Source organism: Gorilla gorilla, chromosome 14 (genome assembly GCF_029281585.2).
Source record: "Gorilla gorilla gorilla isolate KB3781 chromosome 14, NHGRI_mGorGor1-v2.1_pri, whole genome shotgun sequence".
NCBI lineage: Eukaryota > Metazoa > Chordata > Mammalia > Primates > Hominidae > Gorilla > Gorilla gorilla.
This window is the reverse complement of record NC_073238.2, coordinates 41,935,462-41,952,733: the sequence shown is the minus strand read 5'-3', so window position 1 is coordinate 41,952,733 and position 17,272 is coordinate 41,935,462. Positions and strand designations below refer to the sequence as shown.

Here is a 17,272-nt window from a genome sequence, read left to right as displayed (position 1 = left end):
GATTTGGGTAAACTTCCTAAGAGCCCAGTTTAAAGGTTGTTACAAAGAATGACTCTAAATTACGCTAACCAAAAAGATGACTTTTGTCTAGTGATCTGAAGACCATCTAAAATCTGAATAACGTGTTTAAGGGAAACTAAAAGAAGGATGGTGAGTGGTAGGCCACGGAACTTGATATGCTTTCCTATCTCTTGAGATGCAAGACACTCTTCGGGTCAGTACTGAAGAGACCACTTTGTAGACACCTTTCCATCTCTCGAGATTCTGTGTGAACCTGTGCATTATGCCAACTAATTAGAGTACTTAGATGTTACAGCTATATGCAATTTGTAAATAATTAGCTTGTAAAGTACTTTGAAAATAGAAAGTACCAGCAAGTACTCAGAATTACTATATGTTAAAAGCCTTTGGTATATATTTAATAATCAGCTTTTTAAAAGTCACAGTACTTTACAGCTGAAGAGAATTTCTGATCTTGAATCACTGGCATGAGTTTATTTAGAATGAAATGCTATTGGAGTGCAGATCAGATGCGGATTAACTTTTCACAGGATGTGTAAGATTCACATTCATCTCCCTAGTCCTTTTTGGACCAACTCAGCTTTCCCTCAGGTCCCTACAGACTTTATGCAGATTCCTTTCACACATACAAGACTCTTGGTTAACCTGCCTGCCCCGTTCTCAGTTTCTTCCTTCCACCCAACCGCCTTCTGCAGGTGTTTTGTATGAACCCGTGAGTTTATGGTCACCCTAAAGACATTCAAGACTGCATGCTACGTGATCAGTCTAAATTCTTTTAGGTGCAATGAAGTCGTGATGTGGTGAGCGGTCGCCTCTGGCTGTGTTTCCCACTGTACTTCATCTACTCTCATCAGTCTGTACCTTGATGTCCACTAATTAAACTTTGTTTTCATCTCCTGACAGGCCTTGGTTTAGAGGAATTAAACTCCAGGTAAGTAATTCTGTTTACTATCCCCACAGGCAAAATTTTGGGAGAGGAAAAAAGTTTTTAATCCTTTTCCACATCCTTTTTGAGCTTCCTTTTATCTTCAAAGGCTAATGCCCTTAAACAAACATTGACTTTCCAGAATTTCTTACTATCACCATAAGAGAATATGCTGTATCCTTGCCCTATGACATCCCTGCTCCCACCTAAACTCACCTCTTCCAACGTCTTCATGTGATTCTTTTATTGGAAAACCAAACCAAGCCATTCCTCCGTATAATGAGTGGTAATGTTTACTCTTCTTAGGCAGTAAACTAATGCTGTTACTGCCTAGTGACCTCCATGTTAACTCCAGGTGACATTTTTCTATTCCCTATTTGAAACCCTTGGCTTCCACACCCTATTTTTGCACTTTCCTACCATCACATTGACCCAAACTTACAAATACTCTTATCTTTAACTCTTCTTTGACCCAAACTTTAAATACTGAAGTTGCCTAGGGCTTTGTTCTGGGCCCACTTCTTTGTCACCCTCTATTTTTTTTTTTTTTAAATCAATTTATGTCATCTTTATGGCAAGGACTCATAAAATTTGTCTCCAGCTGAGATCTCTTCCACGATCTCCAACTCACATAGCCACTGCTTACAATGTTCACAAATGAAACTTTTGACTCCTGTCATCTTTTCCACCTCCCAATCTATTTTCCATTTTAAGCTTCCCAATTTCAGTAATTGGCCCCAAAGCTAGGCAGTAGTCATCTTTGATTCTTCATCTTCCACAATTCCTGAAGTGTACCAATTCTCTGCCAATCCAATTCTAAAATATACCTCAAACCTACCTTCTCTTCTCCATCACTAGCTTCTACCCTTCCAGGCCACTTCAACTCTTTATAGTGTCTCTCTCTGCTTCTACTCCAGCCTCCCTATAATTCATCTCCCCCCACTCTGTAATCAAAGTAATGAAGATGTCATTCCCACTGTACCTAAAATCCAAAATCCCTACTTCCCCAACTCTTCCTCCCATGGACTCCAGAGGACAGGCCCTTCTCCTTGTCTACTGTGCTACAAAAACATGCAAATCTTTGTTCAATATCTTCAGTTCCTCATACCACCAGTTTTCTGCTTTAGGACCTTTGCACATGCTATACCCCCAGAATGCATTTTCTCTCCTCTTTGCACAGCCAGCTCTCTCCCTTCCTGTAATCTCTAGAACACCTTTCCTAACTTCCGTGCCTAGATTCCTTTCTCATGTTTTCTACCTTGACCCTACATTTGCTGCTTTTACAGAATTACAAGTTTTTAATTTTATATATTTTTTTGAGACAAGGTCTCCCTCTGTCACCCAGGCTGGAGTGCAGTGGTGTGATCATGGCTCATTGCAGCCTCAACCTCCTAGGTTCAAGATATCCTCTCGCCTCAGCTTCCCAAGTAGCTGGGACTACAGGCATGTGTCACCATGCCTGGCTACCTTTTTTCTTTTTTTGTAGAGACAGGGACTCCCTATGTTGCCCAGGCTTGTCTCAAACTCCTGGGCTCAGGTGATCCTCCCACCTTGGCTTCCCAGGTGTGAGCCACCATGCTGAGGCTCACAATTTTTTTTTTAAGGGGCTCTTACAACACATGCTTTATGAGAACAGGACTTACTCTGTCTCATCCACTATAGCTATATATCTATCCCCAAGGCCTGGAACATACTAGTGCTCAAAAATATGGATATATCTTTAAAGAAGTTGACTGAGTGTAGGAAATGTAGGCTCTATGGCAGGCTAGTGTAAGAGGTCAGGTTTGAGTGACTGAAAAGCTGCATGCCATAACTACTTCCATGAATTCATAGAGTATTTACTAGGTGTCCACTACCTGTCAGGTGTTCCAGGTACCAGAATCATGTTGACCTCCAAGTTGGTTTAGTGGGTAAACAAGATAAGCACTACCAATAGCATAGTAAATGCCAAGGCCAGGAAACACAGGGTGTAATGAAAGCACAAAGAAGTACCCAAACTAGGCTGAGAGGCCTGACACGTAAGCTTTGACTTAAGAGTATGGCAGGAGTAAGACTGGCCCAGGAAGAGGGGATAGATAAACAAGGCCCCAAAGCACAGAGCACTGGCGGGTGGGATACGTGTTTTCCAAAACAGTCCTTTCCCCTATATGGAATTTTCCTTCTCCTTGGCTTTACCGTCTCTCAAATAGGGCTTCTTCTACATTACCCTAGGCTATACCTACTTAAGGACTGAAAATGTTTTCTAGTCATCCCAATTTTCTCCTTCTGTAATATAATCAAAACATCTTACCTTACTTAGATCATGACTAAGTATATGCCAAAATTCAAGCAGTAAACTGGTATCTTTCCTGTAAATGCCTCAAAGATGGAGCCTTACTCCCTAAAACTCTCATGTAAAACCAGAATTCTCACACTTCTTCCAAATTATTCCCACCCTTGCCCAGTCTACCAATCACAGCAAATGATGCAATTCTTTAAAAGCCAAAAAGTTTAGCAAGAAGCCAAGTCCCCACCCCAATCTTCTTTCCTTCTGTTTTTAAACTAAAAACAATCTAACTGGGGTCATGGTTTTTGTCTCTTCCCTTACCCCCACCACTCCAACTACAGACATGGACATATACTCCTTTTAATTCCCATGATCACAGTCCTTGTCTAGGCCTCTGATATTCTCAGTTTCCTCATTTTCAATGCTGGCTTAATTAGAAAAAAAGTCATCCTCAAGGATCATTTGGTTGCATGGAACAGAAACCAGTCAAACTAGTTTAAATAGAAGAGGCAATTTATTAGAAGAATACAGAGGTTCTTGCAGAGATCCCAACAGCTGCAAGGGGTCAACAGCTAGAATCACGCCTTTCTGAAGGACAGAGTATGCTGTAACCACAAACTTCTAATTCTGGGTTCTGCACCATCAGGAAGAGAATATCCTACAGGACAGTTCTCCTTGTATACTGCATAAAGGACTAGAATGTGGATTCATTTCTGCTTGCTTTTTGATCCTTATAGTCCTTTATGCTGGCCTCAAACTTGTCAAGCACATGTTGGCAGACATTCATGAGCTCATTCAGGCCTCTCTGAAATGGCTCAACAGCTGGAAGGGTACCTCGAGTCTGAATGCGTAAATTAATTTTGCTCTCTGAAGGATGGGTCGTAGTGTAACCACAAAATTCCACTTCCGGGTTCTTCATGATCATGTAACGTAGAGAATTTCCTAGGGTATGGTCTTCCTCGTGCAATACAAATGTCACACAGTGTCTATCTGTTCCAGCTGCCTGGACCATTTCCAGGGCTGTCTTCCTCTCGCCTTCAGCCATTGAGGTCTTCAATCCAGATATTTTTCTACACACATATTTTTTATAAAAATGAGATCATACTGAATATTGTTTTGTAACTAGCTTTTTCTCATTCACTATATCACATTGCAACACATTATTATTAATCTACTCCAGCTACACAGAATTATTCGCCTCTCATTTTCCTGCCTCCACAAACTCTATCAATAAATATTTAATTTATTGCCTCCAGTTTTTCCCTGCTCCATTTGACCATCCACACTGGCCACAAGGGGAGTTTTCTTAGAAAAACACAAACTTAAGTGTTTGCAAAAATATTTTTTGGTAGAGTCACAAGCAAGGGATAGGATTAGAATAGGACTGGTCCTGCTAGAGGATGAAAAGGGGGTTGAAAGGCATAGAAATCCCGATTGCTCTAGTATAAAAATAGAGGATACAGATGATCAATGTGCAGGCCCAACTACGGCTTCCATTTTGCAAGAGAAGGAAACTAGGAGAATGGAAGGTTCAGGAGTCAAGCAGGAGGGAGAAAAAGAGCTCAGCGCACAGAGTGGCTTTAGGAGCAGTCTGCACATAGAAAGGTGAGCCGTAGTTACAGGGACAGAGGCACGAGTACCGTCCTCAGGAGCAGAGGCCCGGGGCGTGATTTTTACACACTGCTGTTGTAACGGGGGTGGGCAGTTCGGATACTTAACTCTGGTCTCCCAACTTGTCTTCCCTCCTTGATAGCTAGTGTACCTCTCAGCCTCTCAACTGAAACACATTCATGTCTCCTCCCCACTTCTCTCTCCATGCTTCTTCTCTGCGCCCCAAGTCAGGCCCCGGCTGCCAGGCCAGGCAGCGTGCCCCTCGGCCACCCGCTCCCCTTGGGCGCGGCCCGCTCCGCCCGCCTCCTCCTCGGCCGTTACCTCTCCAGCTCCTGATCCTCTTCCATCGCTGGGGCGGTTTCCGGATCCTCAGGTGCTGCTGGCGGATCGGGGGCTCTGTCCCATAGCGCGAGGCGCGGAGGCGAAGCAGGAAGGAAGGAAGGACCGACCGACGTAAGGCGCGGAGGACGGAAGGAGGGAGGAGGAGCCGCAGCGGCGCGGCAGGGCCCAGCCGCGGGGCGGGGCATGAGGCTCCGCCCCCCAGGCCCCGCCCCGACGCGGGGTGAGCGGTGGCTCGCGGCCCCGCGGCTCACCTGGGCGACCACGCGAGGCCACTCGCGGCGGGAGGGGCAGGGGGCGGGGCCAGCGTCGCCTTACCCCGAGGCCCAGACAGGCCTGCGGGCGCCCCGGCTCAACTCTGGTACCTTTCCCCAGGTGATGGCGAAGAGGCGCGGCCTTACCTGCCGCCCCCAAATCACTTCCCTTCCCAGTGGCAAGTCCGAAAGCGACCCGACTTCCCAACTGGGGCGGTGTTGACCCAGGATGGCCCTTCCTGGGACCCCGGCCCTCCCGGGCCTTTTGTGGGACGACAGGCTTAAACTGTAGTCGGTCAACACACCTTGAAGAGGGAGGGGGGTCACGTGCCAGATGAGTCACCACAGAATACGAAGGTTGAAGGCGGTATTTGTCTCACCGGGGAGCTTGCAGTTGCATTTTCAACTGGATCAAAAAAGGGCAAGAAAGAAATGTCTCTTTTTGGGGAGTGAGAGTTTGGGAGAAAACTGTTTCCCACCTTATCCTTTCCGTCCTAGGATTCCTTCTACCCCCAGAGCACGTCCTCTCCGACTATAGACTTCCTTTTCCCTTTCTCCCCAGTGGCTCCTCAAACCTCCTCACCTGCGGAACCCGCCCTCACCTTTGTTCCCAGGCGCCCAGCCCCCGCCTCGGCAACCTTTCGCCGCCCAGGCTCGCTCTCCACCCAGCTCCCTGCGTCCCGGCCTTCGCTGTGCTCCCTCAGGTGCGCTTCCTCTCGAATCGGCCCTTCTTGTCCCCTCGCCGCTGGCCCCGACCCTGCCCCACTCCAGCTGTCCAGAGAAACTACGTTTCTGCTTCCCTGCGCCACCTGTTCTCCTGGCCTCCCCCCACCCCGCCCCGCGATTCCTCTGGATGTTCACTGCTTCCCCAGCTGTGCCACTCTTGGCGGCGGCCGCGGGTGCGCGCAGACACCTAGCCAGCGGGGCTTCCGCAGGGGAATCAGGCGGGCGGCGGGGACAGCCCGGGGCGAGTGGGGGAGGCGGGCGGCGAGGGCGGAGTGGTCTCACTCTAACCCGGGAGTGACGGGCCCCTTCTGGCCCGCCTCCCGAGCTCTCGGATAGGTGGAGCCGCCCTCTGGTCCGCCCACCTCCCGCCCTGTGCTACCTCCGATTGGCCCGGGTGCGGGTTGGGCCGCTCGGCCTTGGCGCTGCCCCCGGGAAGGCAGCAGGGGCGGTTGAGAAGTGAAGTCTTGGCCGGAGTTTGCTTCTTGCCAGGAAATCCGCGGCGGCGGTGGCGGCGATTCCTGGCGGAGCGGAGCCGGGCAGGCTCTCCGCTCCCTCAGCGGGCTGCGGAGAGCGGGAGCTGGTGCCGAGCAGCGGCGCCAGGAGCCCGTGCGCGGCCCGGGCAGCCGCGCTTTCCCAGTGAGTAACTTTGCCCTGCCCGCCTCGCTGCGCGCCCTCTCGCTGGCTGCGGGCAGCCGCCTCAGGTGCGGGCGTCAGCTGGGTGTGGGGCAGCGCCGCGCCCCGGGAGGCGGCCGGAGCGGCGCCACAGCTCGCCCCGGAGCCTTGGTCCTTCGCGGCTGTCTTCGCTCGCCCGGGCTGCGGGGCTGGTCCAGGAGGGAGAGTCGGCGCCCGGTGCCCGCCGCCTGCAGGCGCCCGGGAGGCGGGCGGCCTCCAGCTGTTAGCGTTTGCTGGTTCCGGCCACCGTGGTGCAGATCTTGGCGTCGTTTGCTTCTTAAGGGAAGGGAGAGGTGGGGTGAGTGTTTAAATTTCCTCTGTGTGTGTGTGGTGTCGGCAATGAGAGTGGCACTAGCTGCCTTTATCGGGTTTTGTTCCTCTGGAAAGGGATGGGGAGAGATCATTCCCTCCGCCCCAGCCTGTTGCCTGTGAATTCTCACCTTTCTCTTTAGGCTGTAGAGGGTGGGAGAGAGATTTGACATCTTCCAGGGGGTAATTTAAAAATATGAATCTTGATTTGGAAGCAGTTGCACACAAAGCATCATTCAGGAAATACATCACTCGCTTTTCAAAGCTTTATGCCACGTTTTAAACAAGGACTTTTGACTCATGTAGTGTTTCTTCTAGTATTTCAGTTTACGTTAAGTTTATGAATCCAGACGTTCGTTTGTACCAGGAGCTAAAGTACACTTATGCATGGGCTTTGCTGTGTATATTATGCTTTTTAAAATCACAGAAATCAGAAACAAAGTTGAGTGAAAAGCGGTGGCGGTGCAGGAGGAACACTTGTGAGCTCCAGCTTATTGGAACTGCCTTTAAGAATTTCACATTCTTGCGGCAATAGTACTTACTTGTAAATTGGCCTTCTTCCCAGGACAGGTTTTGATATTTCTTTTGCATGTACTTCGATGCAGCACTAATGAAGTTGGATCTCAGTAGATCAATTTTATTTACTTTGCTAGATTTGATTCCCACCCCCACACCTCTTTAGAAAATGGACTTTGGCAGGTAAAGAAGGAAGCGGGAATCTGGTATCCTTTTTGACTTGTCAAAGCTTTGTTGAGCCATGAATAACAAAGTTTTGGCTTTTTAGCTTGTCCAAATCCCACATGTGAGTTTTCCCATGGGGTAAAAGTAGGCCAAATGAGAACCAAAGTAGAATAACATCACTTTTAATTCGGCCCACTTGTGTGTTACATTCTCCATATATCTTGTTTCTCTCATCAACTTTGAAATTTTTTCATTATTTATTCATTTAGCCACTGATAAAGTACCTACTGCATGCCAGCCATTGATGGCAGGGGTTGCTTCTTGCCCAGTTTTCTCATTTGGAAACTGATCCATGCCTTTATCCCACTAGTTACCCTGAAGTAATTTGAACTTAGGGAGCATTTCTGCCTGGAGATCTGTAAGAATAGGTGTTACGTAGGCACTTAGTCTTCAGATTGGTTTGGGATTTCGTACATTGTAGGCACGTAGCACGCAGGCCACTTAAAAATAAATGTATGTGTCTTTGGGCTGTTGTATTACGAGCTTTGCATATGGGCTTGTCTGGCCGAAGGACCCAGTGTCCGAGGTGGAGGTAGTAGTCAGGGACATGTATTATTCATTTCAGAACACTTGGCACCTTTTCTTGCTTACATTGGGCACTAAAATATTTACTGAATTGACTTGAACAGAAAAATGAAGGATTTTTTTATACCAGATTAAGAAATTTGGACTTTATCCAGTCAGTGATACTGAGCTGCTAATTTTAAGCAGGAGAATGTCATGATAACGGGTAAGCATTCCAGAAAGATATCTGCAGCGTCTGGAGGATGGTGGGCTTCCAGATGGGCAATATGGAGACTAAGTTGGAGGCTGTTCTAATGGAGGGGTTAAGTGCTCAGGGATTCTCTATTCAGATTACCTGGGGTGGAATCAGGCTCTGCCATACACTGAAACCTCTTTGTTCCTTAGGTTTGTCATCTCAGAGTTTGGGGGATAGAACTTGAAAAAACATGTCTATTACTTAGAATAGTGATTGCCAGATAGTAAGGACTTAGTAAATGCTAGTGTGCTGGCAGTGGAAGGAGAAACGACGTGGTGTTTAAGAGATATGACTAGGAGGCTGGATTAGGTGAGTGACTGGGTAGGCTTAAGGAGGGAAGGATGAATCCTGGGTTGTTTGACTTCAGGCATTGATTGACATGTACTGGGTAAGCTGGCTGTGAAATTAAAACGGGTCAAATTCTAATTCTATTACTTACCCTTAGAATAACTATCCTGACAGAACTTTGATTTCCTAACATTTGGGAAATGATTGTCGTACCTGTTGAGTAGGGTTTGAGGAATTATGCATGTAATGCCTTTGGCAGGGTACCTAGCACATTCCAAGTGCTCAGTAAATATTAGTTGTTCCTTTAGATGATGACATTAATGAGCTAGTGGAATGTTGGAGGATATGAGAAGGAGCAGTTAAAAACAATTGATGGTAGAGGTGTAGAAGGGAAGATAAGTTCAGTTTTGGACTAATCTAAGGAGGTGCTAAATGGGTGGTTGAGAGATCCATGATGCAGTTGTTGGATAGTTGTGTCTCACAGGAGCTAGGAAAGAATAGAAAAGAAAAAAAAGAGTTCACAGAAAGGCTTTATGGGTATGGTAAGCTTTATGAGAGATTTAGAGGAAGGGGAGGGTGAAGGGGTTCACAGTGGAGCGATATCAGAAGTGTTGACATTGAATATTAGGCATTTCTATCCTTAAAATATATTTTGGCCACCATCAAAGAAAGGAGGACTCCAGGCTCTTGTAATCTGGTTGGCTCTTTGGCCTTCTTCCCCTCTTCTTTCTTTCCTTTACAATTGCCACCCGATATCTTTAAATTGTATTATGAGGAACTATTTAACTTTCCTTCCTGCTTACAGGGCTAGAGTTCACAGGCCCACCTTCCTCTATCCAAATGCGTCTAGGTTTTTAAAAAAGAATCACAGGTCTCATTTCATAGGTTCTCCTCTATTTAGGAAGCAGTGTTGTTTGAAAAAGTAATATATATGTATCTCGCATGTAGAATTAGAAGACTGGGGCAGGCCTACCTAAATCGACCCTGTAGGAGGGCCTGAGAGTCTTACAAAACACATCCCTTGTAGCTTTCCTGGCATGTGTTTCTTTTCCTCAGAAAATACAAAGCAGTAGGAAAATCTGTGGTTAATAAGTTATTTTGTTTGGTTGGATTCAGAAAAGGTGGCTATTTTGTGTATTAGCCTTCTGAGAAGTTATTAAGAGGAATTTTTTGGCCAGGTGCAGTGGCTCACGCTTGTAATTCCAGCACTTTGGGAGGCTGAGGCGGGCGATCACGAGGTCAGGAGTTCAAGACCAGCCTGGCCAACACAATGAAACCCTGTCTCTACTAAAAATACGAAAATTAGCTGGGCGTGGTGGCAGGTGCCTGTAATCCGAGCTACTCAGGAGGCTGAGGCAGGAGAAATCGCTTGAACCCAGGAGGTAGAGGTTGCAGTGAGCTGAGATTGCGCCACTGCGCTCCAGCCTGGGTGACAGAGCTAGACTCCATCTCAAAAAAGGAATTTTTTAACAAGCAAGTGCTCATGACATTACAATAATAAATTGTCCTCTAGTTAGTATGCTTTTAAAGAGGCAGGTGTTGTAGGTTCTATCCTTTAGAATGTATGCTTCCTAGAGCTGGGATCCTATCTATTTTGCTAACTGCAGAATCCCTAAGTACTTAAACAAATATTAACGTATTGTAAACCAAAAATAAAATTCTAAGCTTCCCCCTCTCCCCAGCCATCTGAATGGACTTCCTCCTCATCCAGGGGTCTTTTAAAATTTAACCTGAGAGACAGTTTCAGGCCATGATTGGGAAGTGGAGGTCGGACATGACTTGTTATACCTCTCTGACATTAACATTAACATAGACTTTAAGTCCGATAAGAAACGTTTTACTACCACCTATCGAAGCCTACTACCTGAAGGCTTCCTCTGAAAGTAAGAACTTGGGTCTCCACAATCCTTTGTCTTAACCCAGGCATTCCTTTCTGTTGATCCCAGGGCTTTAGACAAACTCAACCGACTGTCAACCAGAAAATGTTTAAATTTACCTATGGCTTGGAATGGCACTCCCCGCTACCCCCCTAACCCCCCACCCCACCCCTGACCCCCTGCAATTGTCCCACCTTTCTGGACCAAACCAGTGTATTTCTTAAAATTTTTTGATTGATGTCTCATGCCTCCCTAAAATGTATAAAACCAAGCTGCACCCCTACCATCTTGGGCACATGTTCTTAGGACCTCCTGAAGGCTGTGTCATGGGCCATGGTCACTCAGATTTGGCTCACGATAAATCTCTTCAAATATGTTGCAGAGTTTGACTCTTTTTGTCGACAGCATGCATTAATGAACAAATTGGATCCAAATTGGCTTTGATCTGGCTTGGCTCACAGACTTCTCCAAATCTTTGAAACAGTCATTGGTCAGAGGGAAAGCGAAAGAGAATTGATCCAGTGAGGAAGCTTGAAGTGTTTCCTGTTCTTATAGGAATATAGAAGAACTGCAACATTGATGGCTTATGATTAAACTATTTTATAGAGATAAAGCTTTGTTCAGAGGTAAACTGACAATAGCCGCATCATAAATTTGTCCTCTGTTGGTTATTTGCAAAGCACCGGGGCAGAGCCTCTGAAGTCTTGATAAAGATAGCTGGAAAGATAGGAACAGAACTGTTGTGGAGGATAGGATGCAAGCATAGCTTATACGTTTAATCTTTCCAGCCTGGAGATTTATGAATCTTGAGATTTATGAATTTTGACAGTCATTTTCCCTCAGTGGAGAAATTATGCAGGGAAAAATTATTTTTTCTTAAAAAATCAGGCTGAGCAGGAGAAATGAGGAATAGAAACAAATGCAGAAAATAGGCAATAGACAAGTAACATACTATAAAACAATCATTGTGTGTCTGCTTTAAAAGCATACCACCTTCATATGTAAAACAAATGAGGGTTTAATTTTTTCTTTCTTGAAGAGTAATCTTAGAATTATTTTAAATAACAGATTGCTCTAAAGTATGTAATAGGGCCCAGTGTAAAAAGTGTTGATAGCCAAGTTTCGAGGACCTATATCTTATGTGTAAAATAAGATGTATTTGGCTATATTAAAGCTTCTGTGATGTTGTGAAATATGTATTAGGTCTTTATCCCTGTTTCCTGGCATACAACTCTCAAATTCCTTGGAATCTGCAAAGCGCTAAGTGTCTTTGTATGCTGATGAGTTGACTGAACAGCTGGCAGCCCCTAGGTAGCTTCAGGATGGGCCCTGGGCACTGGAAAGGCTGGATTAGAGGGTTAGGACTGTCAGCCCCACCACCACCCTCCAGGGAGGGCAGAGGAGCTGAAGGGTAAGCTGATCACCAATGGCCAATAATTTAACCAACCATACCTATGTTATGAAGTCTTCATAAAAGGCCCAAGAGGACAGGGTTCAGAGAGCTTCTGGACAGCTGATCACATGGAGGTTCCTGGAGGGGGTAACATGCCCCAGAGAGGGCATGGACGCTCCGCATCCCTTCCCCGTACCTCGCCCTGTGCATCTCTTCATCTATATCCTTTGTAATATCTTTTATAATAAACTGGTAAACCTAAGTAAGTGTATCCCTGAGTTCTGTGAGCTGCTCTAGCAAGTTAATTGAACCCAAAGAGGGGTTATGGGAACCCCAAATTGAGGCCAGTCAGTTAGAATTTTCTGAGGCCTGCACTTACGACTGGTGTCTGGTGGAGAGGGGAGCGGTCTTGGAGACTGAGCCCTCAGCTTTGGCATCCGAGGTTATCTCCAGGTCAGAATTGAATTGAACTAGAGGACACCCAGCTGGTGTCCACTGCTTTGTGTATTGGGGTGGGGGGGCGAACCCACATTTGGACATAGAAGTATTCTGTGTTGATGACTGTTGTGTTGAATAAGAGAATAGAAAAAAACACTCCTGAGTGTGTTTTTATTTCCTCTCAGTTTCCAAGGCTCTGTTGGCTATTACTTTGTTTTATAGATAAAAGTAAGGCGAGTCTGGGAAATATTTATACCTGCCACCCCCTTCCCCATTGGGATTTCGGCTGCTAATCTTAAAGACTTAATCGTTTATGAGAACCCTTATCATTTAGACCAATAAATAATTACTGAACCCATAAATTGGAGACCTTTACTTAAATCTTATTTCAGTTTTGTGGCTTTTTCTTCTTTAGCTGCCCAATGGGTTCTTCCTGCCTACTGCCCAGATAGAGCCAATTTATCAAGGCAGGGGAATTGCAATAGAGAAAGAGTTTTTACACACATACATCTTGCTGAACAGAAGACTGGAATTTTATTATTACCCAGATCAGCCTACCTGAGCATTTGGGGGCTATTTTCAAAGGTAGTCTGGGAGAAGGGGTGGGAGTGGCTAGGCAATGGGTGCTTGCTGCTGATTGGTTGGGGGCACAATCATAGGGGTGTGGGAAATGGTACTCCTATGCTCTGAGTGGCTTCTGGGTGAGGCCACAGGAGTGGTCAGTGGGTCCAACCAAAAAACCTGAACAGATATCTCAAAAGGCCAATCTTAGTTTCTCCAGTAGTGATGTTATCTGAAGGAGTAATTGGGCAAGTTGCATATCCTGTGACCTCTGGAATAGTGGCTGGCAATTGTTTATGTCTACACCTTAGCTGAATTCAGGTACCTCTGTTGCCTAGCTTCGTGGTCCCTCATTAGCTTTACAAAGGTGGTTGAATTTAGGGGAAGAGCTGTTACCATTTAAACTATAAACTAAATTTCTCCCAAAATTAGCTTGGTTTAAGCCCAGGAATAATTAAGGGCAGCTTGAAAGCTAAAGGCAAGAAGAGAATTGGCTAAGATCTCCCCACTGCTGTAATGTTTTCACTGATATAATTTTTGCAAAGGCAGTTTTACTTCTATCTGATTTTTAACATTTGAACTTTGACTTTCAGTTTAGTTGTATTTAACAAGTACCTAAGAAGTGCTGGGCTTGGGTGGCACACAAAAGATTGTCTCTGCCCTTGTAGTATTTAAAATCTTAAAAGACATTCATTCGAGTAGTTAATCATTTGCAGCTGGGTGACCTTTGCTTTGCCTGTATTTTTATTTTTTTATTTTTATTTTTTTGAGACTGCGTCTCGCTGTGTCACCCAGGCTGGAGTGCAGTGGCGCAATCTCGGCTCACGGCAACGTCTACCTCCCAGGTTCAAGTGATTCTCCTGCCTCAGCCTCCCGAGTAGCTGGGATTACAAGCACCCGCCACCACACCCAGATAATTTTTGTATTTTTAGTAGAGATGGTGTTTCATCATGTTGGCCTGGTGTCGAACTCCTTACCTCAGGTGATTTGCGTGTCTCGGCCTCCCAGAGTGCTGGGATTACAGGCATGAGCCACCACGCCCGGCCTGCTTCCACTTTATCTTAACATTCATTTGGCATCTTGTCGTTTCCCTAAATTTTCCATGTTAGAAATCTTAAAACTTACATATCCTGTAGTTGGACCTCCGTCTCTTCTCCTATCTTTGCAGCTCTCTCAATACCCACACTTTCTATTAGAGTGCCCCCTCCCCCTCACAGCAACAGTGTGCCAGTTCTTCTGTTCCACCTCACCCTCCCCTCCCTGCTGCAGGGACACCTTTTGGCCTTGCAGAGCATCTCTATCCAGTTTGGAAGCCCATGGTTAAACACCTGGAATATGCTTCCCACTGGCACCTTTGCCTCCCTTGGACTTGTCTTTTGTGTTGTACCTGCCAGATAACGTCTCTGTTCAGATTAACTCTGCTTCTGTCTCCACATTGCTTTGGTATCACCAATTAAATGGCTGGTCCTCAATGCAGGGAAATGTCCCTCAACCCCCTACCCCCATACCCTTCAGTCAATTTGTAAACGTTTGTTTAGCTCCTACTGAGTGCTCTGACACTGAGCCAAGGACGCTGTGGTATCCTCATGGAGTTTACAATCTAGAGGCGATTCAAGATAATATTCTGCATATATTGGGTTAAATAAAATATTAAAAATAATTCGACCAGGCATGGTGGCTCACTTTGGGAGGCCAAGGCAGCAGAATCACTCGAGCTTAGGATTTTGAGCCTAGCCTGGGCAACATGGCGAAACCTGTCTCTATAAAAAATTAGCCGGGTGTGGTGGCATATGCCTGTGACCCCAGCTACTGGGGAGGCTAAGGTGGGAGGATCACCTGAGCCCAGGAGGTTGAGGCTGCAGTGAGCTGTGATTGTGCCACTGCACTCCAGCCTGGGCAACAAGAGTGAGACTCTGTCTCAAAATGATAATAATTCATTCACTTGTTTCTTTTCATTTTTTAAACATAGCTACTGGTACGTTTGAAATGACACATGTGGCTCAAGTGATCTTTCTGTTGGATGATGCTGGCATAGGGTGTTTGGGTTATGAGAAGGGGAACTGCCCTAGTCTCTGCAAAGTGGGGTATCACTGAAGACTTCCTGAAGAAGTTGTCCTTAAACAGATATCTGGCTGAGTAGGTGTTACACAGGTAAACCCTCAGAGGAGGCAGTCAGAGGTGGATGGCACTTTGAGGGAGGGGGAGGAGGTGGATGAGAGAGAGCTGGGACATGGCAGGGGCTGAGGCCCGGGAGGTAGGCCATGGCCTGATCATATGGGTCTTGTTAGCCCCAATGAGGGTTTTGTTCTTCATCACTCGTGATTTATTCCCAAACCTCATCATTACAAACCCTTTTATCCAACTCCACCTCTTCTGCAGATAATCTGGTTATTTCATGGAGGAAATGAGATGATCTGCTGTGATTTCTCTAGGACTTTTCTGTCTCTCCCTTTCTGAACTTTACCTACTTAAGTCTCAGATCTGTTTTTCCAAATGTGCCTGTTATCTCTTCAAGTCTCCTTCAGGAGCGGCTTTATCAATTAACTCCCTTCTTTTCTATGTTTAATCTCTTTCTCCCTGCTTTCTTTTTCACACCAGCCTATAAATATGCTCCAATCTTTAACCTTGTAAAACAAACACAGTTCCATTGACCCCACATTCTCCTCTAATTATTGTTCTTAAAGCATAACATTTTTTAAATTCCATATTTTAAAGCAGTGTGTTCAAAATATATGTCATCAATATGAAATTGTAAATGTGATTTGACATTCTTTTTCCCATATTAAGTACTGAAATCTAGTGAAATGGTTTGCACTTAGACAGTATATCTCAGTTTGGATGCTGAATTTTCAGTGGTTGAAGTAAAATAAATTCTACCAAAATTATGAATATTTAACAGAATAATATTTTACGTTGCTTCAGCTTTTTATTGTGGCAACCACATAAAATTTACTATCGTAACCATTTTTAAGTGTACACTGTTTATTCACATTACAGTGCAACAGATCTCCAAAACTTTTTCATCTTATGAAACTGAAGCTCTGTACCCATTAAACAACTTCCCATTTCCTCCTCTCCCCAGTCCCTGGTAACCACTCTTCTACTTTCTAGAATTTGAGTACTTTAGATACCGCATGTAAATGAAATCATACAATATATGTCTTTTTTTGTGTGACTTGCTTATTTCACTTAGGATGATGACCTCAAGGTTCATCCATGTTGTAGCATGTGACAGAATTTCCTTCCTTTGTAAAGCTGAATAATATTCCATTGTATACATATACCACATTTTGTTTATCTGTCGGTAGACATTTGGGTTCCTTCTACCTCTTGGCTATTGCTCATAGTGCTGCCATAAGCATGAGTGTACAGATGTCTCTTTGAGACCCTGCTTTGAATTCTTTTGGATGTATACCCAGAAGTGGGATTATTAGATCATATGGTAGTCGAACTTTTTGAGGAACCTCCATATGGTTTTTCATTGCGGTTGACTTGTTTTACAATCTCACTGTCAGTGCAAAAGCATTCCAGTCTCTCTACATGCTCTACGTTCTCACCAACACTTGTTCTTTTCTGTTTTAATAGTAGCCATTATTAATGGGTATGAGGTGATATCTCGTGGTTTTGATTTGCATTTTCCTGGGATTAGTGATGCTGAACTTCTTATATGCTTGTTGGCCATTTCTGTATCGTTTTTGGAGAAATGTCTGTTCACATCCTTGGCCTGTTTTTTTTGTTCTTATTGTTGAGATGTAGGCGTACCTCACATATTCTGGATATTAACCCCTTATCAGATACGATTTGCAAATATTTTCTCCTTTTCATTCTGTTGATGTGTCCTTTGATGTGCAAAAGTTTTTAATTTTAATGTAGTCCCATTTGTCTATTTTTGCCTGTGCTTTTAGTGTCATGTCCAAGAAATCTTTGCCAAATCCAGTGTCATGAAGCGTTTCCCATATGTTTTCTTCTAGGAGTTTTATAGTTTCAAGTTTTACATTTAGGTTTTTAGTCCATTTTGAGGCAATTTTTGAATATGGTGTAAGATAAGGGTCCAAACAAAATATTTTGAGCATATTGCTGAGACCCTGCTT

General features: G+C 45.0%; 2 protein-coding genes across 16 annotated transcripts in view; one reads left to right on the top strand and one right to left on the bottom strand.

Moving 5' to 3' along the window:
- Nucleotides 1-6,657, bottom strand: part of POLR1D (RNA polymerase I and III subunit D) — a 46,900-nt gene extending 40,243 nt beyond the window's left edge. The window contains exons 1-4 of one of the 11 annotated variants that reach the window (XM_063697230.1): nucleotides 6,522-6,538; nucleotides 5,722-5,822; nucleotides 5,145-5,219; nucleotides 3,708-4,282 (exon numbers count right to left, since the gene is read on the bottom strand). In XM_063697230.1, the coding sequence (XP_063553300.1) occupies nucleotides 3,907-4,282; nucleotides 5,145-5,170 (402 nt within the window). In that variant the 5' untranslated portion in view covers nucleotides 5,171-5,219; nucleotides 5,722-5,822; nucleotides 6,522-6,538 and the 3' untranslated portion in view covers nucleotides 3,708-3,906. Of the gene's footprint in view, nucleotides 1-3,707; nucleotides 4,283-5,144; nucleotides 5,823-6,018; nucleotides 6,434-6,521 lie in introns of those variants that run through there. The other 10 variants (XM_004054296.4, XM_063697228.1, XM_063697229.1 and 7 more) reach the window with 10 other exon arrangements.
- LNX2 (ligand of numb-protein X 2) overlaps nucleotides 6,541-17,272 on the top strand; it is a 73,511-nt gene continuing 62,779 nt past the window's right edge. The window contains exon 1 of one of the 5 annotated variants that reach the window (XM_055359725.2): nucleotides 6,541-6,778. The gene's annotated coding sequence lies outside the window, so the exon portion shown is untranslated. Of the gene's footprint in view, nucleotides 6,779-7,039; nucleotides 7,113-17,272 lie in introns of those variants that run through there. The other 4 variants (XM_019039820.4, XM_063697224.1, XM_063697225.1 and 1 more) reach the window with 4 other exon arrangements.